We start from the raw sequence: 27443 nt of genomic DNA on the forward strand, positions 1-27443 counted from the left end.
ATATATGGCAAACGTTCAATGCCAATTTTTGACATACAAACATATACAGACATACACAGAGGCTATTTAACTTTTTCTGGCCGCCAGAGGAGCTGTCGCTTTCATCGTCCATGTTGTGATGGAGTTTTTGAACTCTCTTGGATGTGAACTAATAAACTTTATTGCTACTAAATACTGGTCTGGCACTTTAAGGGATCTGTCTTGCAACAGTCCATCTGCGACGCCGATGAAGCACTTCCGCATTCCCCGCATGCTTCCTTGCTGGAGTCTTCTTTATGACCTCATAAATCAGTTAATTTAGCTTCCCCACACTTTAAGGTGGTACCTTATTTTCCTACTTGACAGATGCAACTATCTTTCGGGTTGCAAAGGTCAACAACAGGCTACACAATTGGTTGGAAACCCACTCCAACCCGGGCTGGCTTCGAACTCATGACCTTTTGGTCAGAGTGATCTTAATGCAGCTGACACTCAGCCATCTGCGCCACAATCCCGGTGGCGCACTCCCTGGTTACACCATCACAAAAAGAGCCAAACACACCGTCGCAGAACCATTCGAAAGAAAAGAGCAGGCCCACCCAGCATTTGGTAATACAGGTATCTATTTTATTAAAAAAGTTATAAACAGGTGGACCATAGGCTTGTCTTACAAAAGAAGAACCAATGAAAACCAGGTGGGTGGAGTGAAGAGGTGGCCTTTTCCAACCTTTGCAAGGCATCCTTTGCTCTGCTTTTCTTGCTCTTTGATCCGTACCCGGATTTTGTCTCCAAACATTTCTCATTGGTAAAAAGGACATACAGTACATTGGATACAAGAAGGGCGGTATTGTTTTGGGGGCCTGTGAGTGGTGTCTCGACAGCAAGAGCCGTGTGCTATGAGCGGAGAATCGGGGCCCAGAGTTGGGTCTGACTTGCCTCGCTTTGCACCCGGAAAAGGGGAAAAACAACCCTGCTGGGTCCATCTCAGCCTCCCTAAATCGCTCCAACTCCAGCCAATAAAAGGACTGGAAAAACCTGAAAATGCCTTTATTTGAAGAGCCTCTCCCAAGCGAAGGATGCGATCCTCACGTGCCGAAAAGACACCTTTGCAGATTTGCATCTCATTGTTAAATGCTGTTAAAGCAACAATTTACCACTGAACATTTTTGGTCCCTTATTTAAGCCTTTCCTTTTAAAACAGGCATTGACTCAAAATGGAATTTGAACACAATTTTAATCATGGAAATTGGACAATTTGAATTCTGGGTCCCATTGGCGCATCTTTCACGGCCAGGCCGGGTTTGGAAACAATCTTCCGTTGGGCGTCTTCTATTAAAGTGCAAACCAAACTTGAAAGATTTCCAATCTGGGAAGCCAGAAGTTAATATTTACTAGAATTTACGAGGACTCAATGGAGACAACCGTTATGGAGTTAAGTCTCTCTTTTCGGATGTAGAGTTGTTTCCCTTCAAACAAAAACTCTAGCTTTTGTTGCCAATGCATTCTGGGCTATCACTCGGCTAGTCAATATCACTTTATAGCCATCATATTTACTAGTATTCACTAGGACTCAATGGAGACAATTGTTATGCTGTTATGTCTCTCTTTTCGGATGTAAAGTTGCCTCCCTTCAAACAAAACTCTAGCTTTTGTTGCCAATGCAGTGTTGCTAATCACTGGGCCGATCGATATCACTCAATGACCATAATATTTACTAGTATTTATGAGGACTCAATGGAGACAACTGTTATGGGGTTACGTCTCTCTTTTTGGATGTAGAGTTGTCTCCCTTCAAACAAAAACTCTAGCTCTTGTTGCCAATGCATTCTGGGATATCACTCAGCTAATCAATATCACTTTATAGCCATCATATTTACTAGTATTCACTAGGACTCAATGGAGACAACTGAGATGCAGTTACTTCTCTCTTTTCGGATGTAAAGTTGCTTCTCTTCAAACAAAAACTCTAGCTTTTGTTGCCAATGCATTCTGGGCTATCATTCGGCTAATCAATATCACTTTATAGCCAATGCAGTGTTGCTAATCACTGGGCCAATCGATATCACTCAATGACCATAATATTTACTAGTATTTACGAGGACTCAATGGAGACAACTGTTATGCTGTTGCATCTCTCTTTTGAGGTGTAAAGTTGCCTCCCTTCAAACAAAAACTCTAGTTTTTGTTGCCAATGTAGTGTTGGCAATCACTGGGCCGATCAATATCACTCAATGACCATAATATTTACTAGTATTTACTAGGACTCAATGGAGACAACTGTTATGCGGTTACATCTCTCTTTTGAGATGTAAAGTTTACTTCCTTTTAAAGAAAACTCTAGTTTTTGCTGCCAATGCATTCTCAGTTATCATTGGGCCAATCGGTATCACTTAACAACTATAATATTTACTAGTTTTTACTAGGACTCAATGGAGACAACCGTTTTGCTGTTATGTCTCTCTTTTCGGATGTATAGTTGTCTCCGTTCAAACGAAAATTCTAGTTTTTGTTGCCAATGAAATTGCCAATCACGGAGCCGATCGATATCACTCAATGACCATAATATTTACTAAGACTCAATGGAGACAACCGTTATGCTGTTACATCTCTCTTTTGAGATGTAAAGTTATCTCCTTTCAAAGAAAACTCTAGCCAATGCATTCTCAGTTATTGTTGGGCCAATCAGTATCACTTGACAACTATAATATTTACTAGTTTTTACTAGGACTCAATGGAGACAACCATTATGCTGTTACGTCTCTCTTTTCGGATGTAGAGTTGTCTCCCTTCAAACAAAAATTCTAGTTTTTGTTGCCAATGCCGTGTTGCCAATTATTGGGCCGATCAATATCACTTAATGGCCAAATAATTTCTGTCTACGTATTGCGTAAGTCTGTGATGGCGAACCTATGACACGCATGTCAGTACTGACACGCGTAGACATTTTTGATGACACGCGGCTGCAGACAGAGAAGTTTGGGTCTACATCCCAAGAAGGACATTTCATCCTTGGCTCCTGCATGTCCAGGAGCAGAAGCCGAGGATAAAACATTTGCAGTAGTTTAGCGTCTAGTTCTGGAACGTCCAGTTAGGCCATTAGGGAGCAGGGAGCGGCGGAATGCCGTGGGGGACACATCTGGGGGGGCCCTGTGATCTCCATCACCAGCTACCACATAATCACAGCAACCATCATCCAATTTACTGTTCTGGGGTGTTGTGGATTTCTAAGTGACCATCATTACTGAGAAAAGTGAGGGGAGGAGGGAGCTGGGAGAGGCGAGAGTCTGAGTTACGGGTACAATTTCCCGTCATATATTATTATTATTATTCATTTTTGTTATTTAAACTGTAAATATCGCAAAATTATAGGGTTTCTTTTTCTCGGTGACTGTTGGGGCTCAGCCTCTGTGTGACAATCTCTGTGTGAACCTGATTCTCTGTATTTCCTGATGAAACTGAACAGGCTTCTGAACATGTATCTTTCCCTGATGGTTTTGAAACTGTTGATTCTGAGGTCAGTGGCGGGGAAAGTGAAACTAACTCTCCTGATGAGAATGTTTTGGAACCAAGCAGTGATAGCTCTCCGGAGGAACTCACACCTGGGTTTTTTAATGAGGATCGAAGAGAACAGATTTGGAAAAACAGGAGTGAATTGCAGGAGCTGCGAAGGTCAAGTAGATTAAGGGAAAGGGAGGCTCAGGCTTCCAAGTCTGGAGGCGTGTCAAGGAACAGTTTCTTTAGTTTAAGGGGCCTCTCCCCGGGCTGTCTCGTTAGATCAAGAATCGTTTAGACTGAGGCAACACCTTGGCAGATTTCCCGTTTCCCATGGCCTGCATTCCCAGAGGCTTCTAGTTTTCAAGTACAGTTAGTGAGATGCTAACAGGTTCCAGGTTTTTGTATTGTTTGCTTTTGGAATTTTGCTCTAGTTCAGAGATTTTCCTGACTGCTGAGTTTCTACTGTGGCTTTTTGACTTTGCATTTACTTTTCTTTTGTAACTATTTTTCATCAATAAAAAGGATTGTTTGTTCCCACAGTCCAGTGTGGTGGATTTAATCTTATGGTCTCGTTTCCTGATCTGGGATGCAACAGTGACACCCCACCCAAGTAATGCTTGCTTTTTGGCGAACTTTGACACGCCAAGCTCAAAAGGTTGCCCATCACTGGCGTAGGTCATACTGTTGTAGTAGAGCCTGTCAGTAACACTGCAAGTGATAGTATGGGTGTTAGAAGAGGGAAAAGGAGTCTTGAGGCATCTGGGTTCCGACACATACTGAGTTTAGAGTTTCCATTAAGAAAATCAGGGTGTTTAAAATGAAAGAATGGCGTCCAAACGGCTTGGGACAGGCTCTTGAAATCTGCAATTCATAGCTGATGGGAGGACATGGGTTTCCAGATCAAACTCAAACGCTGCAACTATTTATAACCTCTTTGTTCGGCCTCAATCCTGCGTTGTGGAAGTTTCAAGTATCCAGAACAAAAGAAAATAAAAGAAAAACCCAGTTAAAAGAACGGGGAAATTCGGCAGAAGGCAACGGTTGAGAGATGCATCGGGTGACTGCAAACGGGAAAGGAAAGCGCATAAAACGGGAAAGGAAAGCGCATAAAATAGGGGGAAAACCTTCAGTGCAAGACGAGCACCAAGCAAAAGAAATATTGCTCCGAAATATCAATAAAAAGTATCTGTTTACGAACGAAAAACCATACAGTCCTTTTGAAAAAATTGACATGTGCTCACATTATCATCTTGGGGAAACCCATGCTCCAAAACGCAAAGCAAAGGGTTACTTCCAAGTCAATAGGCATCCGAAACAAAACCGTTTCAGAGACGCATCTGCAAGACAACCCGGACATTTCTAAAAACCTTCCGAGATCTAAATGCCGTAGAAGAACAGAGAACACGCATCGTAACCCAACTCGCTGGGTCCTGCTTTGCAAAAAAGGAGGTTGGAACACCCCTCGAAATCGAACTTGAACTCTCTTTATCTAGAACACCCCCTCCCACCAAACATTTCAACCAATGACATTTCGGGATGAGAGGAAAAACCATTTTTGACTATTGCAAACGAACCAAAAAAAAAATCAAAATCAAAATCAAGCACGGATGTGAGGTAATATACAGAAGTAACCATTCGTTTTAAGGCTCAATTTCTTATTCTCCGTTGCTAATTTCTTCTTTAAAAAAAGGCATTTAAGTAGGTAATACTGAGTTTAGAGTTAAATAATAAATACAAGTGTTTGTTTTTTTGGAACTCAATTAAAGAAATCGAAATATTTTTTAAAAATCGCTGCATATTAGCCATTAATAGGAACTTAGAAAGCTATTTCTTAAAAATAAGAACAAGTAACCAAAAGAGAGGATTCAAGAGATTGAAAGAACAGATATTCCAAAATGTATGGTAAACATGCTAAGCGTTTTTCTGTCGCCGGCCGAGGAAAGGGCCTCCGCGGTTGCCTCTCACCCTCTTTTTTAAGTGTTTGCCTTGCACTCGATGCCTGGAAACGGGCGCGAAAGAGAGACAGGGCGGATTGAGGCTCAGTTTTGCAGCCTGGGCTGGAAAAGGGTTCTCCAAAGCAGCATCTGTGCAAATCTCCTCTGAGTTTTATCTGCGGCAAATGCAAAAACATAGTCAGGGCAGGGATTATACGAGAGACACAACTCAAAGGGGACTCCCGCTCCCCTACTTCATTATACCTTCCATATAAGGAGCCCCCAGTGGTGTAGTGGGTTAAACCCTTATCACAAGTTCGAATCTGAGGAGAACGTGGATGAGCTCCCTCTGTCAGCTCCAGCTCCACATGCGGGGACATGAGAGAAGCCTCCCATAAGGATGGTAAAACACCAAAACATCTGGGCGTCCCCTGAGCAACATCTTTGCAGACGGCCAATTCTCTCACACCTGAAGCGACTTGCAGTTTCTCTAGTCGCTCCTGACACGGAAAAAAAAAAACTCAACCAATTCTTGTTTCCAAATTTTTCAAAATCCAGTGATCACAGGGACAGAAAGTTAGGTGGAATCTTCTGAACTGGAGCACAGACAGCAAGATACACGCCACAGGGGTGTTAACCCTTCCCTATACTATTCAAAGCTGATATATAGAGACATATCTATATCTATCTATCTGGAATGTGTCCAGAGGAGGGCGACTAAAATGATCAAGGGTCTGGAGAACAAGCCCTATGAGGAGCGGCTTAAGGAGCTGGGCATGTTTAGCCTGAAGAAGATAAGGCTGAGAGGAGATATGATAGCTATGTATAAATATGTGAGAGGAAGCCACAGGGAGGAGGGAGCAAGCTTGTTTTCTGCTTCCTTGGAGACTAGGATGCGGAACAATGGCTTCAAACTACAAGAGAGGAGATTCCATCTGAACATGAGGAAGAACTTCCTGACTGTGAGAGCCGTTCAGCAGTGGAACGGAGTGTGGAACGGAGCAGTGGAACCGGAGTGTGGTGGAGGCTCCTTCTTTGGAAGCTTTTAAACAGGGGCTGGATGGCCATCTGTCAGGGGTGATCTGAATGCAATATTCCTGCTTCTTGGCAGGGGGTTGGACTGGATGGCCCATGAGGTCTCTACCAACTCTTTGATTCTATGATTATATAATAAAAGTGAATGTTTGTACGTGGAGGGAGGGAGGTGTGTGTGGCAGCGTTCTGATTGGCTGCCACTGTGGTGCAATTTGCATATGGTCCCTGATTGGCCAGCTTCAACATTCCAACATTCTGAGGTAGCAGAGGAGAAAGGAAAGGGGGCTGAGGCTGTGGCAGCTTTCTGATTGGTTGCCACTGTGGTACAATTTGTATATGGTCTCTGATTGGCCAGTCTTAACATTCCAACATTATGAGGTGTCAAAGAGGGGGAAAAGGCAAGAGCCTGAGGCTGTCAGGAATGGTTGGAGTTGAAGTCCAAAACACCTTGTGGCCCCCACCAATGACAGATCAGGACCAAACTTGGCACACAGAGGCCCAATGGCCCACTTTAAAAGCTGGTGCAGTTTAGGGCAGGGTGGGCCACGAAAGATGGGATCTGCAGTACCTTCACCCGATTCACTTCCCACAGAACATTGTAGCCCCTACAAATCAAAGACCAGGCCCAAACTTGGCACACAGAGTACCCATGACCCACTCTACATCGTGGTGCAGTTTGGAGGAGGGTGGACTTTCTCTTATAACCCGAGCAGTGCTGGGTCCCCAAGCTAGTACATAATAAAAGTGAAAATGTGTATGTGTGTACATGGCAGAGGTGTCCACTTACACAGACAGACTTTCACCACCACAAACAGCTTTAGTTCCCACTGAGCGATAACCTTCCCTCCACTGTCATTGCAGTTATAGTGAGCACCATGAACATGTAGCCCAAATCCTACCAGTGTTCTCCACAAACAGCATGCTGTCCCCCACCCAAGTGAAGGCTTTCATGCAGGGACAATTTCATCCTAGATGTTCTGTTTTTCCTCCAGAATGGACATCCCAAGGTTCTTTTCTCCCTCCATTGTGTGGAATTTGCATGATCTCACCTACTCCCTCTCCCTTAACCCTTTCCTATCCTTTCTTGTGGCACACAGCAAGCAGAGGAATTGATCAGCAAATGAACAAGAGGTTTGGGGATTTACTGGAGTTGTACTTGACTCACATTCGGAGAGTACTGTTGACACAACCAGCCAATGTTCTTGGACCATACTTGCCACAAATAATGGGATTTGCAGACCCTCACTGATACTGTGAACTCCACCGATAATGGACTAGGACCAAACTTGGCACAGAGAAGCCCCATGATCAACTGAACATACTGCAGGGATTAGTGGGAATGGACCTTGATTTTGGGAGTTATAGTTCACCTACATCCAGAGAACCTCTGATCCCCACCGACAATGGACTGGGACCAAACTTGGCACAGAGAAACACCAAGACCAACTGAACATGCAGGGGTTTGGAGGAATAGATGTTGATTTTTGGGAGTTGTAGTTCACTTGCATCCAGAAAACACTGAACTCAGGCGATGTCAGATCTGGACCAAACTTTACACATAGACCAACATGGCTGACAGTGCATACAGGCTAGGTTTGGGTGCGATTGCACTGGGAATCTGGGAATTGTATTTCATCCTTATCCAGAGAGCAATGAACCCATCCAATGATGAATCTGGACTAAACTTCAGTAATATTGGATTGTTGTTTTTTCGGGCTATATGGCCATGTTATAGAGAAATTCTCTCCTGTCGTTTCGCCTGCATCTATGGCAAGCATCCTCAGAGGTAGTGATATCTGTTGGAACTAGGAAAATGGGTTTATATATCTGTGGAATGACTAGGGTGGGACAAAGAACTCTTGCCTGCTGGAGCTAGGTGTGAATGTTTCAACTGACCACCTTGATTAGCATTTGATGGCCTGGCAGTGCCTGGAGCAATCTTTTGTTGATTATATGTGCCTGATTGTTTCCCCTCTGTTGTTTTGCTGTTGTAATTTTAGAGTTTTTTAATACTAGTAGCCAGATTTTGTTCATGTTCATGGTTTCCTCCTTTCTGTTGAAATTGTCCACATGCTTGTGGATTTCAAAGGCTTCTCTGTGCAGTCTGACATGGTGGTTGTGAGAGTGGTCCAGCATTTCTGTGTTCCCCAATAATATGCTGTGTCCAGGTTGCTTCATCAGGCGCTCTGCTATGGCTGACATCTCTGGATCAAGGAACATGAAAGGCACTGCAGACTACTTCAACCACTGCCAGGTTGAAGTAGTCTGCCCCACCCTGGTCTTTCCACAGATATATAAACCCTTTTTCCTCGTTCCAACAGACCTCGCTACCTCTGAGGATGCTTGCCATAGATGCAGGCGAAACGTCAGGAGAGAATGCCTCTAGAACATGGCCATATAGCCCAAAAAAACCTACAACAACCCAGTTGTTCCGGCCATGAAAGCCTTTGACAATACATTCAGTGATATTACCTAACATCCTAAAACAAACAATGCCTTCTTTTAATAAGCCGGGCACTGCTGGGTTCCCAAGCTAGTAAAGATATATATATGGCTGGCGTTACACTTTTTTAAATGCCTGTTCCGACATACATACAAACTTAAGAACAAACCTACAGAATGCTCTCTTGTTCGTAACTTGGGAACTGCCCCTATTATATATTACGTAAAATGTATGTTGAACTTGATTTTTTTTAGTTTTGGCCAATCATCGCTCTAATCTCTTAAGATCGTTTTGAATTCTGCTCCTGTCTTCTTGAGTATTAACTACAGGGTTGTTGTTTTTTTGTTGTGTCAGGAGCGACTTGAGAAACTGCAAGTCGCTTCTGGTGTGAGGGAATTGGTCGTCTGCAAGGATGTTGCCCAGGGGACGCCCGGATGTTTTGATGTTTTGCCATCCTTGTGGGAGGCTTCTCTCATGCCCCCGCATGAGGAGCTGGAGCTGATAGAGGGTGCTCATCTGCCTCTCCCGGGATGAGGCAGCATAACTTCCTTTTTAAAAATGCGCGCCATTCAGTCGGTTGAAGACGTAGCGGAGCGCTAGTGGTTTTATTCGAGAGGAGGGCGTATAAAGTTTTGTCCTGACACAGTTCAGTCGCCATCATGCGTTGGAACATGCTTTTGCCATTGAGGCCTACTTTTCGAGCGGATTTGAATTGGCCGCCCCACTCTCCAGATTTGGCCGCTTGTAATTTTTTTCTATTGGTTTTTTTTTTAAATCCCATGTTTATGTGAACCGTCCAAGGACCCTTCAAGATTAGAAGACCAACATCCAGGAAGAAATTGCCAACATAATGCCTGCTATGCTGGCAAGAGTCATGACAAACGCCAGAAATTGGTTTACTCAGTGTATGGAGATCGGGGGATGGCACCTACCTAATTTGATCTTCAAAACTACGTTAAAACAAAACTTTAAGTATGCGCCTACATTATAAAAAAAATAAATTGTGATTCATACAATGGGTTTTATTAAGTTTTGAAAAAAAGAAGCTATGCTGCCTCACCTTGTATCTCTCCCAATGTGGTGTCGGCTGCAAAATTGATGATCAAGGGTCAGAAGGCAGGATCATCAAATTTGCAGACGACAACAAATTGGGAAGGATAGCCAATACTCCAGAGGACAGGAGCAGAATTCAAAAAGATCTTGACAGATTAGAGAGATGATGGGCGAAAACTAACAAAACGAAGTTCAACAGGGACAAATGCAAGATAGGGAGAAAAATGAAATGCAAAGATGCAGAATGGGGGACGGTGCCTGGCTTGACAGTAGGACATCCTCACTACCTCTGAGGATGCTTGTCATAGATGCAGGCAAAACGTCAGGAGAAATGCCTCTAGAACATGGCTCTATAGCCCGAAAAAACCCACAAGAACCTAGTGATTCCAGCCATGAAAGCCTTCAACAATAAGAGATCTTGGAGTCCTCGTGGACAAGTTAAACATGAGCCAACAATGTGATGCAGTGGGATTTTCCAGTGGGATTTTGGCCTGCATCAATAGGAGTCTAGTATCTAGATCCAGGGAAGTCATGCTCCCCATGCTCTCTTCTGCCTTGGTTAGAACACACCTGGAATATTGTGTCCAATTCTGGGCACCACATTTCAAGAGAGATATTGACAAGCTAGAATGTGTCCAGAGGAGGGCGACTAAAATGATCAAGGGTCTGGAGAACAAGCTCTTTGAGGAGCGGCTTAAAGAGCTGGCCATGTTTACCCTGAAGAAGAGAAGGCTGAGAGGAGACATGATAGCCATGTATAAATATGTGAGAGGAAGTCACAGGGAGGAGGGAGCAAGCTTGTTTTCTGCTTCCCTGAGACTAGGACGCGGAACAATGGCTTCAAACTACAAGAAAGGAGATTCCATCTGAACATGAGGAAGAACTTCCTGACTGTGAGAGCCATTCAGCAGTGGAACTCTCTGCCCCGGAGTGTGGTGGAGGCTCCTTCTTTGGAAGCTTTTAAACAGAGGCTGGATAGCCATCTGTCAGGGGTGCTTTGAATGCAATATTCCTGCTTCTTGGCAGGGGATTGGACTGGATGGCCCATGAGGTCTTTTCCAACTCTAGGATTCTATAATTCTATGACTCCCATGCAAGTTCCTGCAGAGAGTATTGTCCATCCTTGGAAGGATAAATGTCTGGTGGCTGGAAATATTAAAAAGGAAAATGGCCTTTCCAAAGACAGTGGCATGGTTTCGCCAACTGCAAACTCCATACCAAAATAGCAGATGTCTCATCCATGCAGTAACACAAAGTTCAGTTGGTCCTCATGGCTCCTGTTGACCTCCGCCTTGAAGGGGCTCACTGGTGAGAGCCTCCCTCCAGCCTCACACACTCTCCCTCACCCGCACAAGTGCACCATGCTACCATGCGCCAAGCATACCTGCTCTCCTCTCCCCACTTGGAACCTTAGAAATAGCCCTCCTCTTGGCTGAGAGGACAGCCAATCACAGCAGAGGAGAGCTTTTGGTGGGAGGATTCGTTATGTGTTTCCAAAAAGGAAGAGCAGGACAGGTGGAAAGATCTTCAGCCTCCTCTGCCAAAGAGATTCCTAAGACCATATGAAATATGTTTCCTGGTGGCCTTTGGAAACTTCTCTGAAACCCCCTCGTGATCCCCACAGTGGTCCTGACCCACCAGGTTGAGAAACGTTGATGTGGGGGGATCCAGGCTTCCGGATTAGAGGGTGTAGCGAACTTGTTGATCTATGTTAAAATTTTGATGTATAGCACAATGTTGCAATGTGGCAGAATTGGCAGAAATAGGGTAGCAACAGTAGAGGCAAGATAAATTTGCATACGTGCAGCCGATTGGTCTTAGGCAGATGAGTGTAGGCCAGGATTTGAAAGGGCCACTGAGCCAGAACGGCAGTTGGGGGTAAGAGAGATGAACATTCCAAAGGGGCGGAGTTAAGTTTAAAAATAGGCAGTTAGAGAGTCAGAAAAGAGCAGTTAGGGATTCCTGTTTGTGAAGGACAGTTAGGAACTTCTGTGAGAGAAAAGCAGTTAGGAAAATGGAGCTTAAGTTTTAAGGAAAATAAAGAAGTGCCAGTGTGGTTTAAGGCGGAATATAGTTCTGTCAAAAGGGTATGAAAAAGTAACATATTTGTTGATGTGAAACAGTTGAAGTTCGATAGGAAAGGTTAACTAAGTGATTTTTTTTTGTCGTGTCAGGAGTCACTCCTGTTGTGAGAGAATTGGCCGTCTGCAAGGACGTTGCCCAGGGGACGCCTGGATGATTTTTGATGTTTTTATCATCCTTGTGGGAGGCTTCTCTCATGTCCCCGCATTAGGAGCTGGAGCTGATAGAGGGAGCTCATCTGCCTCTCCCCAGATTCGAACCTGCGACCTGTCAGCCTTCAGTCCTGCCGGCACATGGCTTTAACCCACTGCGCCACTGGGGGCTCCAACTAAGTGAATGATATTGAATGTAAGACTCAAGACTGTATCAGAACACACAAATGTAACCATAAGCGTTGGAGCCAGAAGCTATAAATAAACTTTGTTTCTTTGTTTACTACAAGAGTGTCTCAAGCCTGCAATATAAAAGCCTCAACGTAAAAGCTCACAAGACAGCCCCAGCCAATTTAAAAAGGGGAAAATACATCAATACAAGGTAGTAAAAAGGTTTAAAAGAAAATATTTCCCCCCCACATCGTCACACATAAAAAGACACCTGTAAAAGGACTGAAGTAGTGAAACGTCATCCCAGAGAGCCTCTTTTACTTGCCTTCTATGGCAGACAACAACAGTGAGCTAACTGGGAGCTGGGAATGGAAAATTTTAATCCAGTGATCACAATCTGTAGCACATCATTCTGATATTCAGTGCGTCAATAAATCTTCATAAACTTTAGTTATGGGGCCCCTGTCATAAAACACACACACAGCAAGGGCTTCTTTATAAACAGGCTGCTTTCGGGGCGGGTGGACATTGCAGCCAGCTCTGCTACCCACCTGCTCTGTATGGCCATGATTGAGGTCCTGCTTTCTCTCGCTCACTGGACGACGCAGGTTGTGCAACACTGGTCCTGCTTTTCCGGCAAGGATGCATAGTTCATTTGCCTCACTATCTCTGCAAACAGTTCATCCACCATGGTCTTGCTCTTAGCGGAGGTCTCCATGAAGGGGCAGCCCCACTCCTGAGCCAAGGCCCGGCCCTCGGCGGAGAGGACCTCCCGCTCCGACTCCAGGTCAACCTTGTTGCCCACCAGGATCAGGGGCACCTTCTCGTATCGCTTCACACGCACAATTTGGTCCCGCATTGGCTTGATGTCCTGCGGGAAAAACAAAACCACTGAGTGGCCTCCATTCTGGTCATGACCTTTCAGCACATTCATGCAGTATCCAGTTGGACCAAGCTGACTGTGTCAAGGCAACATTAATAAACACAACATCAGTAAACAATCAATAAAACACAAATCATATAAATCACATAAACAAAAAACAATCAATAGTGACATTAAACAATTTTAAAAATGGCCGGGCCAAATGTAATAGATTAAAATTGAAAATATGCTGACGTGAACAAGGTAAAATATAACTAGGATAGGATTTTTTGGAGAGAAATGAGGTAGCTGACCTTCCTTTCTGGGAGTTGTAGTTCACCCACAACCAGATAAACTGTGAACTCCACTAAAGATGGACCTGAACCAAACCTGGCACACAGAACCCCCATGACTAGCACAACCTACTAGAGGGGTTTGAGGGGACTGGCTCACCAGAGTGGGAGTTGTAGTTTATTTATTTATTTATTTATTATTTATTTGCTGCATTTGTTGACCGCCGTTCTCAGCCCTAGGGCGACTCACGGCGGTGTACAACATATAAAAGACAATTTACAAAAAGCAATAACGAAATATCAACATATCAATAATACAACAATAATTTAGTTACACTAAATAATCCGCTCCATCTCGTCGTAGAATCATAACCAATCTCATAATCCATATTCCGTTCCAGTCGTCTTTACCAAATTATTGTAGCACTTAGTTAAATGCCTTCTCAAATAGCCATGTCTTTAGGCTCTTACGGAAAGACATAAGGGAGGGCGCCTGTCTGATGTCTACAGGGAGGGTGTTCCACAGCCGGGGGGCCACCACTGAGAAGGCCCTCTCTCTCGTCCCCGCCAGACGTGCCTGTGAAGCAGGCGGGATCGAGAGAAGGGCCTCCCCAGACGATCTCAAGGCCCTCGTGGGCTCATAGGCCGAGATGCGGTCCGAAAGGTATTTTGGGCCGGAACCGTTTAGGGCTTTGTAGGCCAACACCAGCACCTTAAATTGGGCCCGGTAGCAGATCGGCAGCCAGTGGAGCTGGAACAACAAGGGCGTTGTGTGCTCCCTGCGTCCCGCTCCTGTTAGTAACATGGCTGCCGCGCGCTGGACTAGCTGAAGCTTCCGGGCCGTTTTCAAGGGCAGCCCCACGTAGAGAGCGTTGCAGTAGTCAAGGTGGGATGTGACCAGAGCGTGTACCACCGTGGCCAAGTCAGACTTCCCGAGGTACGGGCGCAGCTGGCGCACGAGCCTAAGCTGTGCAAATGCTCCCCTGGTCACCACTGAAACCTGGGGATCCAGGTTTATCCTACAGCCAGAGAGCACACAGAACCCCACCAATGTTCCATCCAGAGCAAACTTGCCCAACATAACAAACTTTAAGTACTGATGGAGTTTCTGCGTTTTTGTTGTTCTTTTTTTTTTTTTTGTCGTGCCAGGAGCGACTTGAGAAACTGCAAGTCGCTTCTGTTGTGAGAGAATCGGCCGTCTGCAGAGTCCAGGATCGCTCCCAAGCCTCCCTCTTGTCCTTCAGAAAGACTGGGTGGCCATGTGTCAAATTGACCAATAGCAGCTGCATTTCTCACCCTCGGCTTATACTCGAGTCAATAAGATTTCCCAGTTTTTTTGTGGAAAAATCAGGTGTCTCAGCTTATATTCAGGTCGGCTTATACGTGAGTATATACAGTATGTATGTATTTTGATCTTGTATTGTTGTATGATGTTTTAACTTGTATTAGTAGCATTGAATCCTTGCTGTAAGCCGGTCTGCGTCCCTCTATGGAGGTGAGAAGATCGGGATAGAAAAGTTTTAAATAAATAAATAATTCCATGTACTCTGGGCTCTATTTGAAAGGAATCGGCAAAAGCACCTTAAGAAAGCCCTCTGAAATTGATGGGGTTGCTATACGTTAACAGGCTACTGAAAGGCATACTCATATGCAGGACTAGCAAGAACTACATATTGTATAGACGGGGTTGCACTCCCCCTGAAGTCACAGGTCCATAGTCTGAGTGTCCTCCTGGACTCATCACTTACGCTTGAGGCTCAGGCATCGGCCAGGAGGGCCTTTGCACAATTAAGACTCGTGCACCATCTGCGACCGTACCTCGTGAAGGCGGATCTGGCCAGGGTGATCCATGCCTTAGTCACCTCCAGATTGGACTACTGTAATGCACTCTACGTGGGGCTGCCTTTGAAGACGGCCCGGAAATTTCAATTGGTTCAACGGGTGGCGGTCAGGTTGTTAACTGGTGCTTCATACAGGGAGCAGTCAACCCTCCTGTTTAAGGAGCTCCACTGGCTGCCATTCTTTTTCCGGTCCCAATTCAAGGTGCAGGTTCTTACCTACAAAGCCCTTAACAGTTTGGGACCCGCCTACCTGCGTGACCGCATCTCTGTGTACGAACCCACACAATCTCTACAATCACCTGGAGAGGCCCTGTTCGTGCTCCCACCTCCATCGCAGGCATGATTGGTGGGGACAAGGGAGAGGGCCTTCTCGATGGTGGCCCCTCGACTCTGGAACTCACTACCCCAAGGGGACATCAGACATGCCCCAACTAGCAGTCTTTAGGGCAGGGGTTCTCAACCTGGGGTCCCCAGATGTTTTTGGCCTACAACTCTCAGAAATCCCAGCCAGTTTACCAGCTGTTAGGATTTCTGGGAGTTAAAGGCCAAAAACATCTGGGGACCCCAGGTTGAGAACCACTGCTTTAGGGGGAGCCTGAAAACGTGGTTGTTCCAGTATGCCTTCCCAGAATAAGGAAACTCCCAGCAATATGTCCCTAAATGCACTTTTTTAGTGATCTAGGATTGTCTGCATGCCCCATCCCTCTCCGAAAACTCTATCATAGTCATATCTCACATGTTTATGCTCAGCATTATTTTTTAAAAAATTATTATTACATTTGGCCCAGCCATAGGTTTTTAAACGCCGTTGTGTTACTGTTAATGTTTATTGCTTATCTTCTGTTATGAGTTTTATTTTATTGTTTTGTATTACTGTTATTATTGCTTTTATTACTGATGTATTGTGGGCTCGGCCTCATGTAAGCCACACCGAGTCCCTTGGGGAGATGGTAGCGGGGTATAAATAAAGTTTTATTATTATTATTTATATAGTAAATATACCGGGCTCAATTCAAAGTGCTGGCATTGGCCTTTAAAGCCCTAAACGGTTCTGGCCCAACTTATCTATCCGAACGTATCTCAACCTATCAGCCCGCCAGGACCCTAAGATCTTCTGGGGAGGCCCTGCTCTCTATCCCGCCGGCTTCACAAGTGCGGCTGGCGGGAACGAGAGATAGGGCCTTTTCTGTGGTGCCCCCCCAGCTTTGGAACACCCTCCCTATAGAGATAAGGTCAGCCCCTTTGCTGATGGCGTTTCGGAAAAAACTTAAGACATGGATGTTTGAACAAGCATTCGGATAATCCGACGAAGCGAACCTTGACGATTAAGGACTGGTAATTACGGACGACGAATTTGGATTGTGATCCCAGTACGAGATGCACTTGGATTGTTATTGGTGGCCCAATAACTCTGTATTTTATATGTGTTTTTATGTTTTTAAATTGAATATTGTTGTTTTTAGATGTTGTAAACCGCAATGAGTTGCCGACTTAGGCTGAGATATTAGCGGTATACAAGTGTAATAATAAATAAATAAATAAATAAATAGTAGGTTGCTTACCACTCTGGGGATGCAAACAAACATCTGGCAAAGTGGGTGGAGAGGAGTCCCACAACCTAAACAGACCTCCATGAGACCTTTCCCAATCACACTTTTTCTACTCTATATGGACATGCTAAAAAGCCTCATAAGCTCTGCAGCATCTTGGGTGCAGAAGCACTGAAGTATCAATTATCCCCGCAATCACGGCATAAGGTGTCCGCCTACTTCCTTTTGATGAGCAGTGTTTTGGGGTTTTTTTAAGGCTCCAAGCAACAGAAGTGCAAGACTTGAGGGGGAGGAAAAGCGTTGGATACAGGCCCGAAGTCTTGAGGGGTTATTAAGTTGTCTTTCTGCTGGAGCAGGCGAGATAGCAGCCAAAGCCATGATAGGAAAGGAATGCCAAGGAAAAAGGACGGAGATAGTGTTTATCTGGCTCGGCATCCATGCAGATATACAGGCTGAGCTTCCTGCCCTTTTGCGAGGTCTGCTCGAGTTAAAAGACGCCAGATTGGACCTCTTCATACATTCCCACTCCAGAAAATGAATCTGCTTGATCTAACATTCCAGTCAATGTTTATGAACACAATACCCATGCCTGAACTCTAAGCTATTCCGAGAGAGAAAAAAAGCAAGGCAAGAGGCTTAGATCAGTGGTTCTCAACCTTCCTAATGCTGCGACCCCTTAATACAGTTCCACATGTTGTGGTGACCCCCAACCATAACATTATTTTCATTGCTACTTCATAACTACAATTTTGCTAATGTAAATATCTGGTATGCAGGATGTATTTTCATTCACTGGACCAAATTGGCACAAATACCCAATACGCCCAAATTGATTTTGTCATTTGGAAGTTGTAGTTGCTGGGATGTATAGTTCACCTACAATCAAAGAGCATTTTGAACCCCACCAATGATGGAACCGAACCAAACTTGGTACACAGAACTCCCATGACCAAGAGGAAATACTGGAAAGGTTTGATGGGCATTGGCCTTGAGTTTTAGAGTTGTAGTTCACCTACATCCAGAGAGCACTGTGGACTCAATGATGGATCTGGACCAAACTTGGCATGAATACTCAATATGCCCAAATGTGAACACTGGTGGAGTTTGGGGAAAATAGACCTTGACATTTGGGGAGTTGTAGTTACTGGGAATTATAGATCACCTACAATCAAAGAGCATTCTGAACCCCACCAACGATAGAATTGGGCCAAACCTTCCACACAGAACCCTCATGAACAACAGAAAATGCTGTGTTTTCTGATGGTCTTTGGCAAAATGGTTCTGGCCGTACTTGCCTCTCCAAACGCATCTCCTCCTATGAACCAAATAGGACATTAAGATCATCTGGGGAGGCCCTGCTCTCAGTCCCGCCTGCATCACAGGCGCGCCTGGCAGGAACGAGAGACAGGGCCTTCTCAGTGGTGGCCCCTCGGCTGTGGAATGCCCTTCCTATAGATATCAGATTGGCCCCATCCCTATTGGCGTTTTGGAGGAAAGTGAAGACCTGGCTGTTCAAACAAGTATTCGATTAAGCAGTGTAATGAATATAGGAACACAGATTAACGGATGATGAGATTGGATTCTGATTTTACTGATGAGACACTAATGATTGTTATATTGATGTTTAATTGTTGATGATGCTATTGTTTTAACTGTCCTATAATCGTTTTATGATGTTTTGCATTGAATTTTGCTTTGAGTCGCCTGAGGGCTAAGAAAAGTGGTATATAAATGAAGTAAATAAATAAATTCCTCTGACACACCTCGCCCCCCTCCCCCGATTCCCCCAGGTTGAGAAACATGGATATAAATCAGGGGTCCTCAATCTAAGGCCCGGGAGCCAGATGCGGCCCTCCAAGGTCATTTACCCAGCCCTCGCTTAGGGTCAGCCAAAGTCTGAAACGACTTGAAAGCACACAACAGCAACAACAACAATCCTATCTCATCAGCCTAAAGCAGGTTCACACTTCCCATTTAAATACTAATAGGCTTATATTTATTAAAATATTCTTCATTTTATTGTCGAAGGCTTTCATGGCCGGAATCACTGGGTTGTTGTAGGTTTTTTCAGGTTATATGGCCATGTTCTAGAGGCATTTCTCCTGACGTTTCGCCTGCATCTATGGCAAGCATCCTCAGAGGTAGTGAGGTCTGTTGGAACTGGGAAAAAGGGGTTTATATATCTGCGGAATGACCAGGATGAGACAAAGGACTCTTGTCTGCTGGAGCTAGGTGTGAATGTTTCAACTGACCACCTTGATTAGCATTTGATTGCCTGGCAGTGCCTGGAGCAATCTTATGTTGAGAGGTGATTAGATGCTGTTGTTTGTTTCCTCTCTGTTGTTGTGCTGTTCTAATTTTAGAGTTTTTTTAATACTGGTAGCCAGATTTTGTTCATTTTCATGGTTTCCTCCTTTCTGTTGAAATTGTCCACATGCTTGTGGATTTCAATGGCTTCTCTGTGTAGCCCGACATGGTGGTTGTGAGAGTGGTCCAGCATTTCTGTGTTCTCAAATAATATGTTGTGTCCAGGTTGGTTCATCAGGTGCTCTGCTATGGCTGATTTCTCTGGTTGAAGTAGTCTGCAGTGAACAACCCATTCTTCATTTTAATTATTGTATTGTTTTAAAGTGGCACTACAAATAAGATATGTGCAGTGTGCATAGGAATTCATTCATTTTTTTTCCAAATTATAATCCGGCCCTCCAACAGTTTGAGGCATTGTGACCTGGCCCTCTGTTTAAAAAGTTTGTGGACCCCTGATATAAATGAACTAATCAAACCAAGAAACAGTTAAAAACACAATGCCATGGTTTTCCTTACCTGAAAGGACTGTTGGTTGACCAAACTGTAAACTAGGATGAATCCCTGGCCATTCTTAATGTAGAGATCGCGCATGGAGGCAAACTGTTCCGTCCCTGCCGTATCCAGGATTTCAAGCACTGACGGGGAGCAGTCCACTTCAATCTCCTTCCGGTAGAAGTCTTCGATGGTGGGGTCGTACTTCTCGATGAAGGTCCCGGTGACGAACTGCACGGTGAGGGCCGACTTGCCCACCCCCCCACTCCCAAGAACCACAACTTTGTACTCCCTCATGGGCGCTGCTTTCCTCTCTGCCCAGCATAAAACAGGAAGGCTTCACGCCTGGAGGCAAGTGGAGGGGGGAACGGCTCGCAGCGGCCCAGCAGGCTAAGAGGAAGGGGAGAAGAAGAAGAAAAAAGAGAGTTGCCACCACATTCTGGATCTTTATCTGGGGTTGGGGAAGAGGAGAGATTTAAGTACAAGCCTCAAACTGGGAGGGGACGAGGGAGCGAGGAGTAAAAGCACAGGTTTCTTGTAAAGAAATGGCTCCAAATTCCTTCATATTGGGTTTCCTGCCAAGTTTGATAAGGGTGGGGGGGAGCTCAACTTTAGGTTGTAGTTTGGCACTGGCATTAGCTTCATACTTTGCCTTACTGAGGCCCCTTCAACACTGCCATATAATCCAGAATATCAAAGCAGATAATTCCATGCTTTGATCCAAAGATCCAAACAATGCAGTGTCAGCTGCATTAAGATCACTCTGACCAAAAAGGTCATGAGTTCGAAGCCAGCCCGGGTTGGAGTGGGTTCCCAACCAATTTTGTGTAGCCTGTTGTCGACCTTTGCAACCCGAAAGACAGTTGCATCTGTCAAGTAGGAAAATAAGGTACCACCTTAAAGTGTGGGGAGGCTAAATTAACTGATTTATGAGGCCATAAAGAAGACTCCAGCAAAGCATTCCAACGGGGGAACCATGCGGGGAATGCGGAAGTGCTTCATCAGCGCCGCAGATGGACGATGAAAGCGACAGCTCCCCTGGCGGCCAGAAAAAGTTAAATAGCCGCTGTCTATGTCTGACAGAGGCTATTTAATGTTTGCCATATATGTGTACACTGTAATCCGCCCTGAGTCCCCTGCGGGGTGAGAAGGGTGAAATATAAAAGCTGTAAATAAATAAATAAATAAATAATTGAGTTATAGAGAGAGAGATATTAAGATATTGAGATAGTAATTGAGAAATAGAGAGAAATAGCTATTGAGTACTATTGAGCATTACGTCATCTCCAAACTGACCTTGTGCTTAGATAGGGAAAAACCTGTTTTTTCTAACCATAGCAGCTCAGGGTTAGGGTGAAATATCTCCGGATTTTTTCTACCATTTGGAGAAAGGTTACCTCAGTAATTGAAGAAAAAAGGAAAGAAAGAACATCTCTATGGTTTCTCAAATTGACTGTTTGTGTTGTAACTTTATCAAGCTGTGCCAAGTCTGCCAAGGAGTTTGGAAATAAACATTTTGTTGATGATAGCCTCTGTCTATGTCTGTATATGTTTGTATGTCAAAAATTGGCATTGAATGTTTGCCATATATGTGTACACTATAATCCACCCTGAGTCCCCTGCGGGGTGAGAAGGGAGGAATATTAAAACTGTAAATAAATAAATAAATAAATAAATAAATAAATAAATAAGGGCTCCAAACAGGAGAGGGAAGGTCCCACCCCCAAAAAGTACCCCTAGACTGGCTTGTTCAGATGGAGCTGAAAAGGGTACAAAGCTCCACAGGAGGAGGAATAAAGTAAAAGTAAAGGTATAGACATTAATAATAATAATAATAATAATAATAATAATAATGTATTGTCGAAGGCTTTCATGGCTGGAATCACTAAGTTCTTGTGGGTTTTTTCGGGCTGTATGGCCATGTTCTAGAGGCATTTCTCCTGGCGTTTCGCCTGCAGGCGAAACGTCAGGAGAAATGCCTCTAGAACATGGCCATACAGCCCGAAAAAACCCACAATAACTTAATAATAATAATAATAATAATAATAATAATAATAATAATAAATTTTATTTGTACCCCGCCACCATCTCCCCTATGGGGACTCGGAGCAGCTTACATGAGGCCAGGCCCGAACAACAATTACAATAAAGAAAACCAAAACACAACCAAAAAACGCAAACAATAAACAACATCAGAATTACATAGAACGTAAAAATATAAAAATTACAATAGACACAGACACAGAGACAATGGGCGGGCTACATGTAATTATTAAAAAAAACTAATTAAAACTAATTAAAAACTCAGACAAGATAAATGAGAGAAGCAGATAACATGTGGAGTAGGACTCATCATGGCAAGGGTTGTGGAGTCAAGCTTTCCCACAAAGGGGGGGATGGGACATCTACTCTAATGACAGAATTATCATCTAAACAGTCATGTGAAATTGTACCTACTCATCAAAGGCACAATGGAAGAGCCAAGTTTTAAGACTCTTCTTAAAAACTTCTAAAGAAGGGGTGTTGGGTGTTAAGTTGTTAAGTTGGGTGTCTGACCCTGGGGGTTGGTGCTCATCTCCATTTCCAAGCTGAAGAACCGGTGTTGTCCGTAGACGCCTCCTAGGTCATGTGGCTGGCATGGCTGCATAGAGCGCTGTTACCTTCGAGCTGAAGCAGTACCTATTGATCTACTCACATTTGCATGTTTTTGAATTGTTAGATTTGCAGAAACTGGGCCTAACAGTGGGAGCTCACCCCACTCCTCGGTTTTGAACTGCCGACATTTGGTCAGCAAGGGGATTGTGCACCAGGATTGTGGCGCAGCAGGCTGAGTGTCAGCTGCATTAAGATCACTCTGACCAAAAGGCTATGAGTTCGAAGCCAGCCCAGGTTGGAGTGGGTTTCCAACCAATTGTGTAGCCTGTTGTTGACCTTTGCAACCCGAAAAACAGTTGCATCTGTCAAGTAGGAAAATAAGGTACCACCTTAAAGTGTGGGGAGGCTAAATTAACTAATTTATGAGGCCATAAAGACTTCAGCAAAAGCATGCGGGGAATGTGGAAGCACTTCATCAGTGTCGTAGATGGACGATGAAAGCAACAGCTCGCCTGGCAGCCAGAAAAACTTAAATAGCCTCTGTCTATGTCTGTATATGTTGTATGTCAAAAATTGGCATTGAATGTTTGCCATATATGTGTACACTGTAATCCGCCCTGAGTCCCCTGCGGGGTGAGAAGGGCGGAATATAAAAGCTGTAAATAAATAAATAAATAAGTTCAGCAGCTCTGGGGTTTAACCCGCTGCACCACCAAGGAGGCCTGGTGAGGATTAATTTATCTCTATTAACCATTAAGGGGGTCCCGTCCCAAAAGAAGGGCTCCAAGGCTGGCCTGTGCAAAGGTGGGAAATTACCAAGCTCCACTGGGTGGGAATAATCTGATCCCAAATGAAGTTTTAAGGAAGGATCTAAAGGAGGGAGAGGAGGAGCCTGAAAACGTGGTTGTTCCAGTGTGCCTTCCCAGAATAAGGAAAGTTCTCAGCAAGATGCCCTCAAAATGCACTTTACCACTGATTTAGGATTAACTGAGTCCCCTCATCTCTCTTTGAAAACCCTAGACCAGTTATATCCTCCCTTGTTCATGCCCGGCGTTATTTTTTTTAAATTTTTTAAACTATTACATTTGGCCCGGCCATAGGTTTTTAAATCCTTGTGTGTTACAGTTTAGATGTGATTTGTATTAACTGTATTGTATTTATTGTTTTTGTTTATTGCTTTTGTTTATTGATGTACTGTGGGCTTGGCCTCATGTAAGCTGCTCCGAGTCCCTTGGGGAGATAGTAGCGGGGTACAAATAAAGTTCTATTATTATTATTATTATTATTATTATTATTATTATTATTATTATCAGTACCCCAAGCTCATATATCTAAGCAAGGGCTGCAAAGCTCCACAGAATGTGTTTGTGTGTGTGTGTGTGTGTGGGGGGGGGGGGGGAGGTTATTGATTCCCTATTATGTTTAAAGGAGGGATCCAAAGAGTCGAGAGAAGGATACCACCCCAAAAGAAGGAAGGGCCCCACTCAAAATGTAATCCAACCTGGCCTGTTTATATTAATTATTATTATTTTTATAGAATCATAGAACCATAGAGTTGGAAGAGACCTTGTGGGCCATCCAGTTCAATCCCCTGCCAAAAAGCAGGAAAATCACATTCAAAGCACCGACAGATGGCCACCCAGCCTATTTAAAAGCCTTCAAAGAAGGAGTCTCCATCACACCCCTGGGCAGAGAGTTCCACTGCTGAACAGCTCTCACAGTTAGGAAATTCTTCCTAATGTTCAGGTGGAATCTCCTTTCCTGTAGTTTGAAGCCACTGTTCCATGTCCTAGTCTCCAGGGCAACAAAAAACAAGCTTGCTCCCTCCTCCCTTTATGTTTATTATATTTACTCATATCCGGTGGCGCAGTGGGTTAAACCCCTGTGCCAGCAGGACTGTAGACCGATGGGTCGCAGGTTCAAATCTGGGGAGAGGCGGATGAGTTCCCTCTGTCAGCCCCAGCTCCTCATGTGGGGACATGAGAGAAGCCTCCCACAACGATGATAAAAACATCAAATCATCTGGGCATCCCCTGGGCAACGTCCTTACAGATAGCCATGTATAAATACGTGAGAGGAAGTCACAGGGAGGAGGGAGCAAGCTTGTTTTCTGCTTCCCTGGAGACTAGGACGCAATGGAAAAATGGCTTCAAACTACAAGAAAGGAGATTCCATCTGAACATGAGGAAGAACTTCCTGACTGTGAGAGCCGTTCAGCAGTAGAACTCTCTGCCCTGGAGTGTGGTGGAGGCTCCTTCTTTGGAGGGTTTTAAACAGAGGCTAGATGGCCATCTGTCGGGGGTGCTTTGAATGCAAAATTCCTGCTTCTTGGCAGGGGGTTGGATCGAATGGTCCATGAGGTCTCTTCCAACTCTTTAATTCTATGATTCTATGATTCTACAAGAAAGGAGATTCCATCTGAACATGAGGAAGAACTTCCTGACTGTGAGAGCCGTTCAGTAGTGGAACTCTCTGCCCTGGAGTGTGGTGGAAGCTCCTTCTTTGGAGGTTTTTAAACAGAGGCTGGATGGCCATCTGTCAGGGGTGCTTTGAATGCAAAATTCCTGCTGCTTGGCAGGGGGTTGGACTGGATAGCCCATGAGGTCTCTTCCAACTCTAGGATTCTATGAATGTGATTGGAATGGCTCCTGGGTTCTGATTTCAATGTTTAACAGCTTATGTAATGTATTTGTATGCTATTGTTTTAATGATTTTGTATGATTTTGATGCATAATGTATTTGTATGTTTTATATTCAATGCAGCATTGAATATTGCCAATTTGGAAGCCGCTCTCAGTTGAGACAGAGCAGGGTAGAAATGCAGTAAATAAATAATAAGTAACACATTAATATACATCCCGATACCTAACAAAATGAAGTTCAACAGGGACAAATGCAAGATACTCCACTTTGGCAGGAAAAACAAAATGCAAAGATACAGAATGGGGGACGATGCCTGGCTCGAGAGCAGTAGGTGTGAAAAAGATCTTGGAGTCCTCGTGGACAACAAGTTAAACATGGGCCAACAATGTGATGTGGCGGCAAAAACAGCCAATGGGATTTTGGCCTGCATCAATAGGAGCTTAGTGTCTAGATCTAGGGAAGTCATGCTCCCCATGCTATATTCTGCCTTGGTTAGGCCACAACTGGAATATTGTGACTAAAATGATCAAGGGTCTGGAGAACAAGCCCTATGAGGAGTGGCTTAAAGAGCTGGGCATGTTTAGCCTGAAGAAGAGAAGGCTGAGAGGAGATTGCATCTCCTTCTATGGACCGGCGCGAACTCTAAGATCTTCCGGGGAGGCCCTCCTCTCGGTCTCACTACTGCCTCAAGCACGGTTGGTGGGGACGAGAGAGAGGGCCTTCTCAGTGGTGGCCCCCCACCTCCGGAACACCCCCCCTTCCTTTCGTAAGAGCTTGAAGACCTGGTGGTTTCAACAAGCCTTTGAAAATGGCCAGTTCTAACTCAGCCCTATACATTGTCAAATACGGCCTTATTCTTCCTACCAGTTACCCAGATCATTTCCTCTAGTCGGCCCTGGAATGAACAGCCATAGACCCATACCAAATATTATTGTTGCCTGCATTTAATTCCCCCCCCCCCTAGAATTTTTGGGCTTGCACAAATCTTGGTCCTGCCTTTTAAACTTTTTAAATTGCCTTGAACAGGCAGGATTACTTTTATTATATGTGTGTTATGGCGACAATTTTTATGCATATTTTGTTTTTGTTAATCTTATGGTTAAGTTGTTTTTACTTTGTATGTTCTGTGATTTTTACCTGAGTCCCTTTGGGGAGATAAAGTTTTATTATTATTATTATTATTATTATTATTATTATTATGATAGCCATGTATAAATACGTGAGTGGAAGTCACAGGGAGGAGGGAGCAAGCTTGTTTTCTGCTTCCCTGGAGACTAGGACGCAATGGAACAATGGCTTCAAACTACAAGAAAGGAGATTCCATCTGAACATGAGAAAGAACCTGACTGTGAGAGCCGTTCAGCAGTGGAACTCTGCCCCGGAGTGTGGTGGAGGCTCCTTCTTTGGAAGCTTTTAAACAGAGGCTGGATGGCCATCTGTCAGGGGTGATTTGAATGCAATATTCCTGCTTCTTGGCAGGGGGTTGGACTGGATGGCCCATGAGGTTTCTTCCAACTCTTTAATTCTATGATTCTACAAGAAAGGAGATTCCATCTGAACATTAGGAAGAACTTCCTGACTGTGAGAGCTGTTCAGCAGTGGAACTCTCTGCCCCGGAGTGTGGTGGAGGCTCTTTCTTTGGAGGCTTTTAAACAGAGGCTGGATGGCCATCTGTCAGGGTTGCTTTGAATGCATTATTCCTGCTTCTTGGCAGAATGGGGTTGGACTGGATGGCCCATGAGGTCTCTTCCACTCTTTGATTCCATGATTCTAGGTGGGACAGAGAAAGCCCACACGTTTTGCTGTAAGGCTCCAAACTGTGAGACCGAACTAAAAGTCCCCTTTCCCCTCCAAACCTGGGGAAAGGGGCAGAGCTAAAGGCTCTAATGATGATTGATAGGTTGTTGGCCCTATGATTGCAACCAGGGGGAAGCTACCCAATTGCAAAATACATGGCCCAAATGGAGTCAGGCCCTTCCTCTGTCCTGTTTGGGGCCTTCTTTTTGAATGGAGTTCCGTGCATGCCTCCCAGGAAGCGGGATGTCAATAAATGTATTACTTATTATTGATGAATACGTCCCCCAACTGGCCAGCCTTGGATTACATTCGAGGGAAAGCCTGGGAGGCCTGAATGGGGTCAGTTTCAGGGGAGGGAGCCCCTTCTCGGCGGAGAAAGACAACGCCCAGCCCTTCTTCCCTTCCTCCTTCCTTCCCTCCCCACTCTTTCCCCTTCCTTACCGCTCTCCTGGCCCTGAGGCCCGCTTCCTCCTCCTCCGCCGCCGCCTTTTCACTCCATGGCCGGCCGCAAACCTTCTCCACTCCACAGCCAGGGAACCGCCCGACTAAGAACCCGCCCGGACCACTTTGGCAGCGGCACTTCCGGGGACGCCTCTGCCGGTGACACCCTCCCAAAGGCTCCGAGGCCTACACTTCCGGTGCGCCATGAGAGCTCGACTCTCAGGCTGAATTAGTTGGGACGGCAACCATAGAGGGGCAAAGCGCAGAGCGGTCGTAAC

At 44.7% G+C, this 27443-nt stretch overlaps 1 protein-coding gene and 1 long non-coding RNA gene across 2 annotated transcripts in view; both read right to left on the minus strand.

Annotated features, from left to right (window-relative positions):
* Positions 1-584: 584 nt before the first annotated feature.
* RAP2C (RAP2C, member of RAS oncogene family) lies at positions 585-27357 on the minus strand. The gene is made up of 4 exons (XM_060756065.2): positions 27166-27357; positions 19714-20079; positions 12896-13215; positions 585-5584 (listed from the first exon to the last, which is right to left on the minus strand). Exons 2-3 carry the CDS (start codon positions 19984-19986, stop codon positions 12937-12939), a joined length of 552 nt encoding a protein of 183 aa, XP_060612048.1. The 5' UTR covers positions 19987-20079; positions 27166-27357; the 3' UTR covers positions 585-5584; positions 12896-12936.
* Positions 585-27443, minus strand: part of LOC137097634 (uncharacterized) — a 457703-nt gene continuing 430844 nt past the window's right edge. The window contains exon 2 of the long non-coding RNA XR_010910318.1: positions 585-3408. This is a non-coding gene — a long non-coding RNA (uncharacterized lncRNA). The remainder of the gene's footprint in view (positions 3409-27443) is intronic.

This window comes from Anolis sagrei, chromosome 10 (genome assembly GCF_037176765.1).
Source record: "Anolis sagrei isolate rAnoSag1 chromosome 10, rAnoSag1.mat, whole genome shotgun sequence".
NCBI lineage: Eukaryota > Metazoa > Chordata > Lepidosauria > Squamata > Dactyloidae > Anolis > Anolis sagrei.

Excerpts from the sequence above, each read along its gene's own strand:
- RAP2C (XM_060756065.2), bottom strand. The coding sequence starts at position 19,986 with ATGAGGGAGTACAAAGTTGTGGTTCTTGGGAGTGGGGGGGTGGGCAAG. Across the intron at positions 13,216-19,713 it reads TCAACCAACAGTCCTTTCAG|GACATCAAGCCAATGCGGGA; the intron begins GTAAGGAAAACC and ends TTTTTCCCGCAG.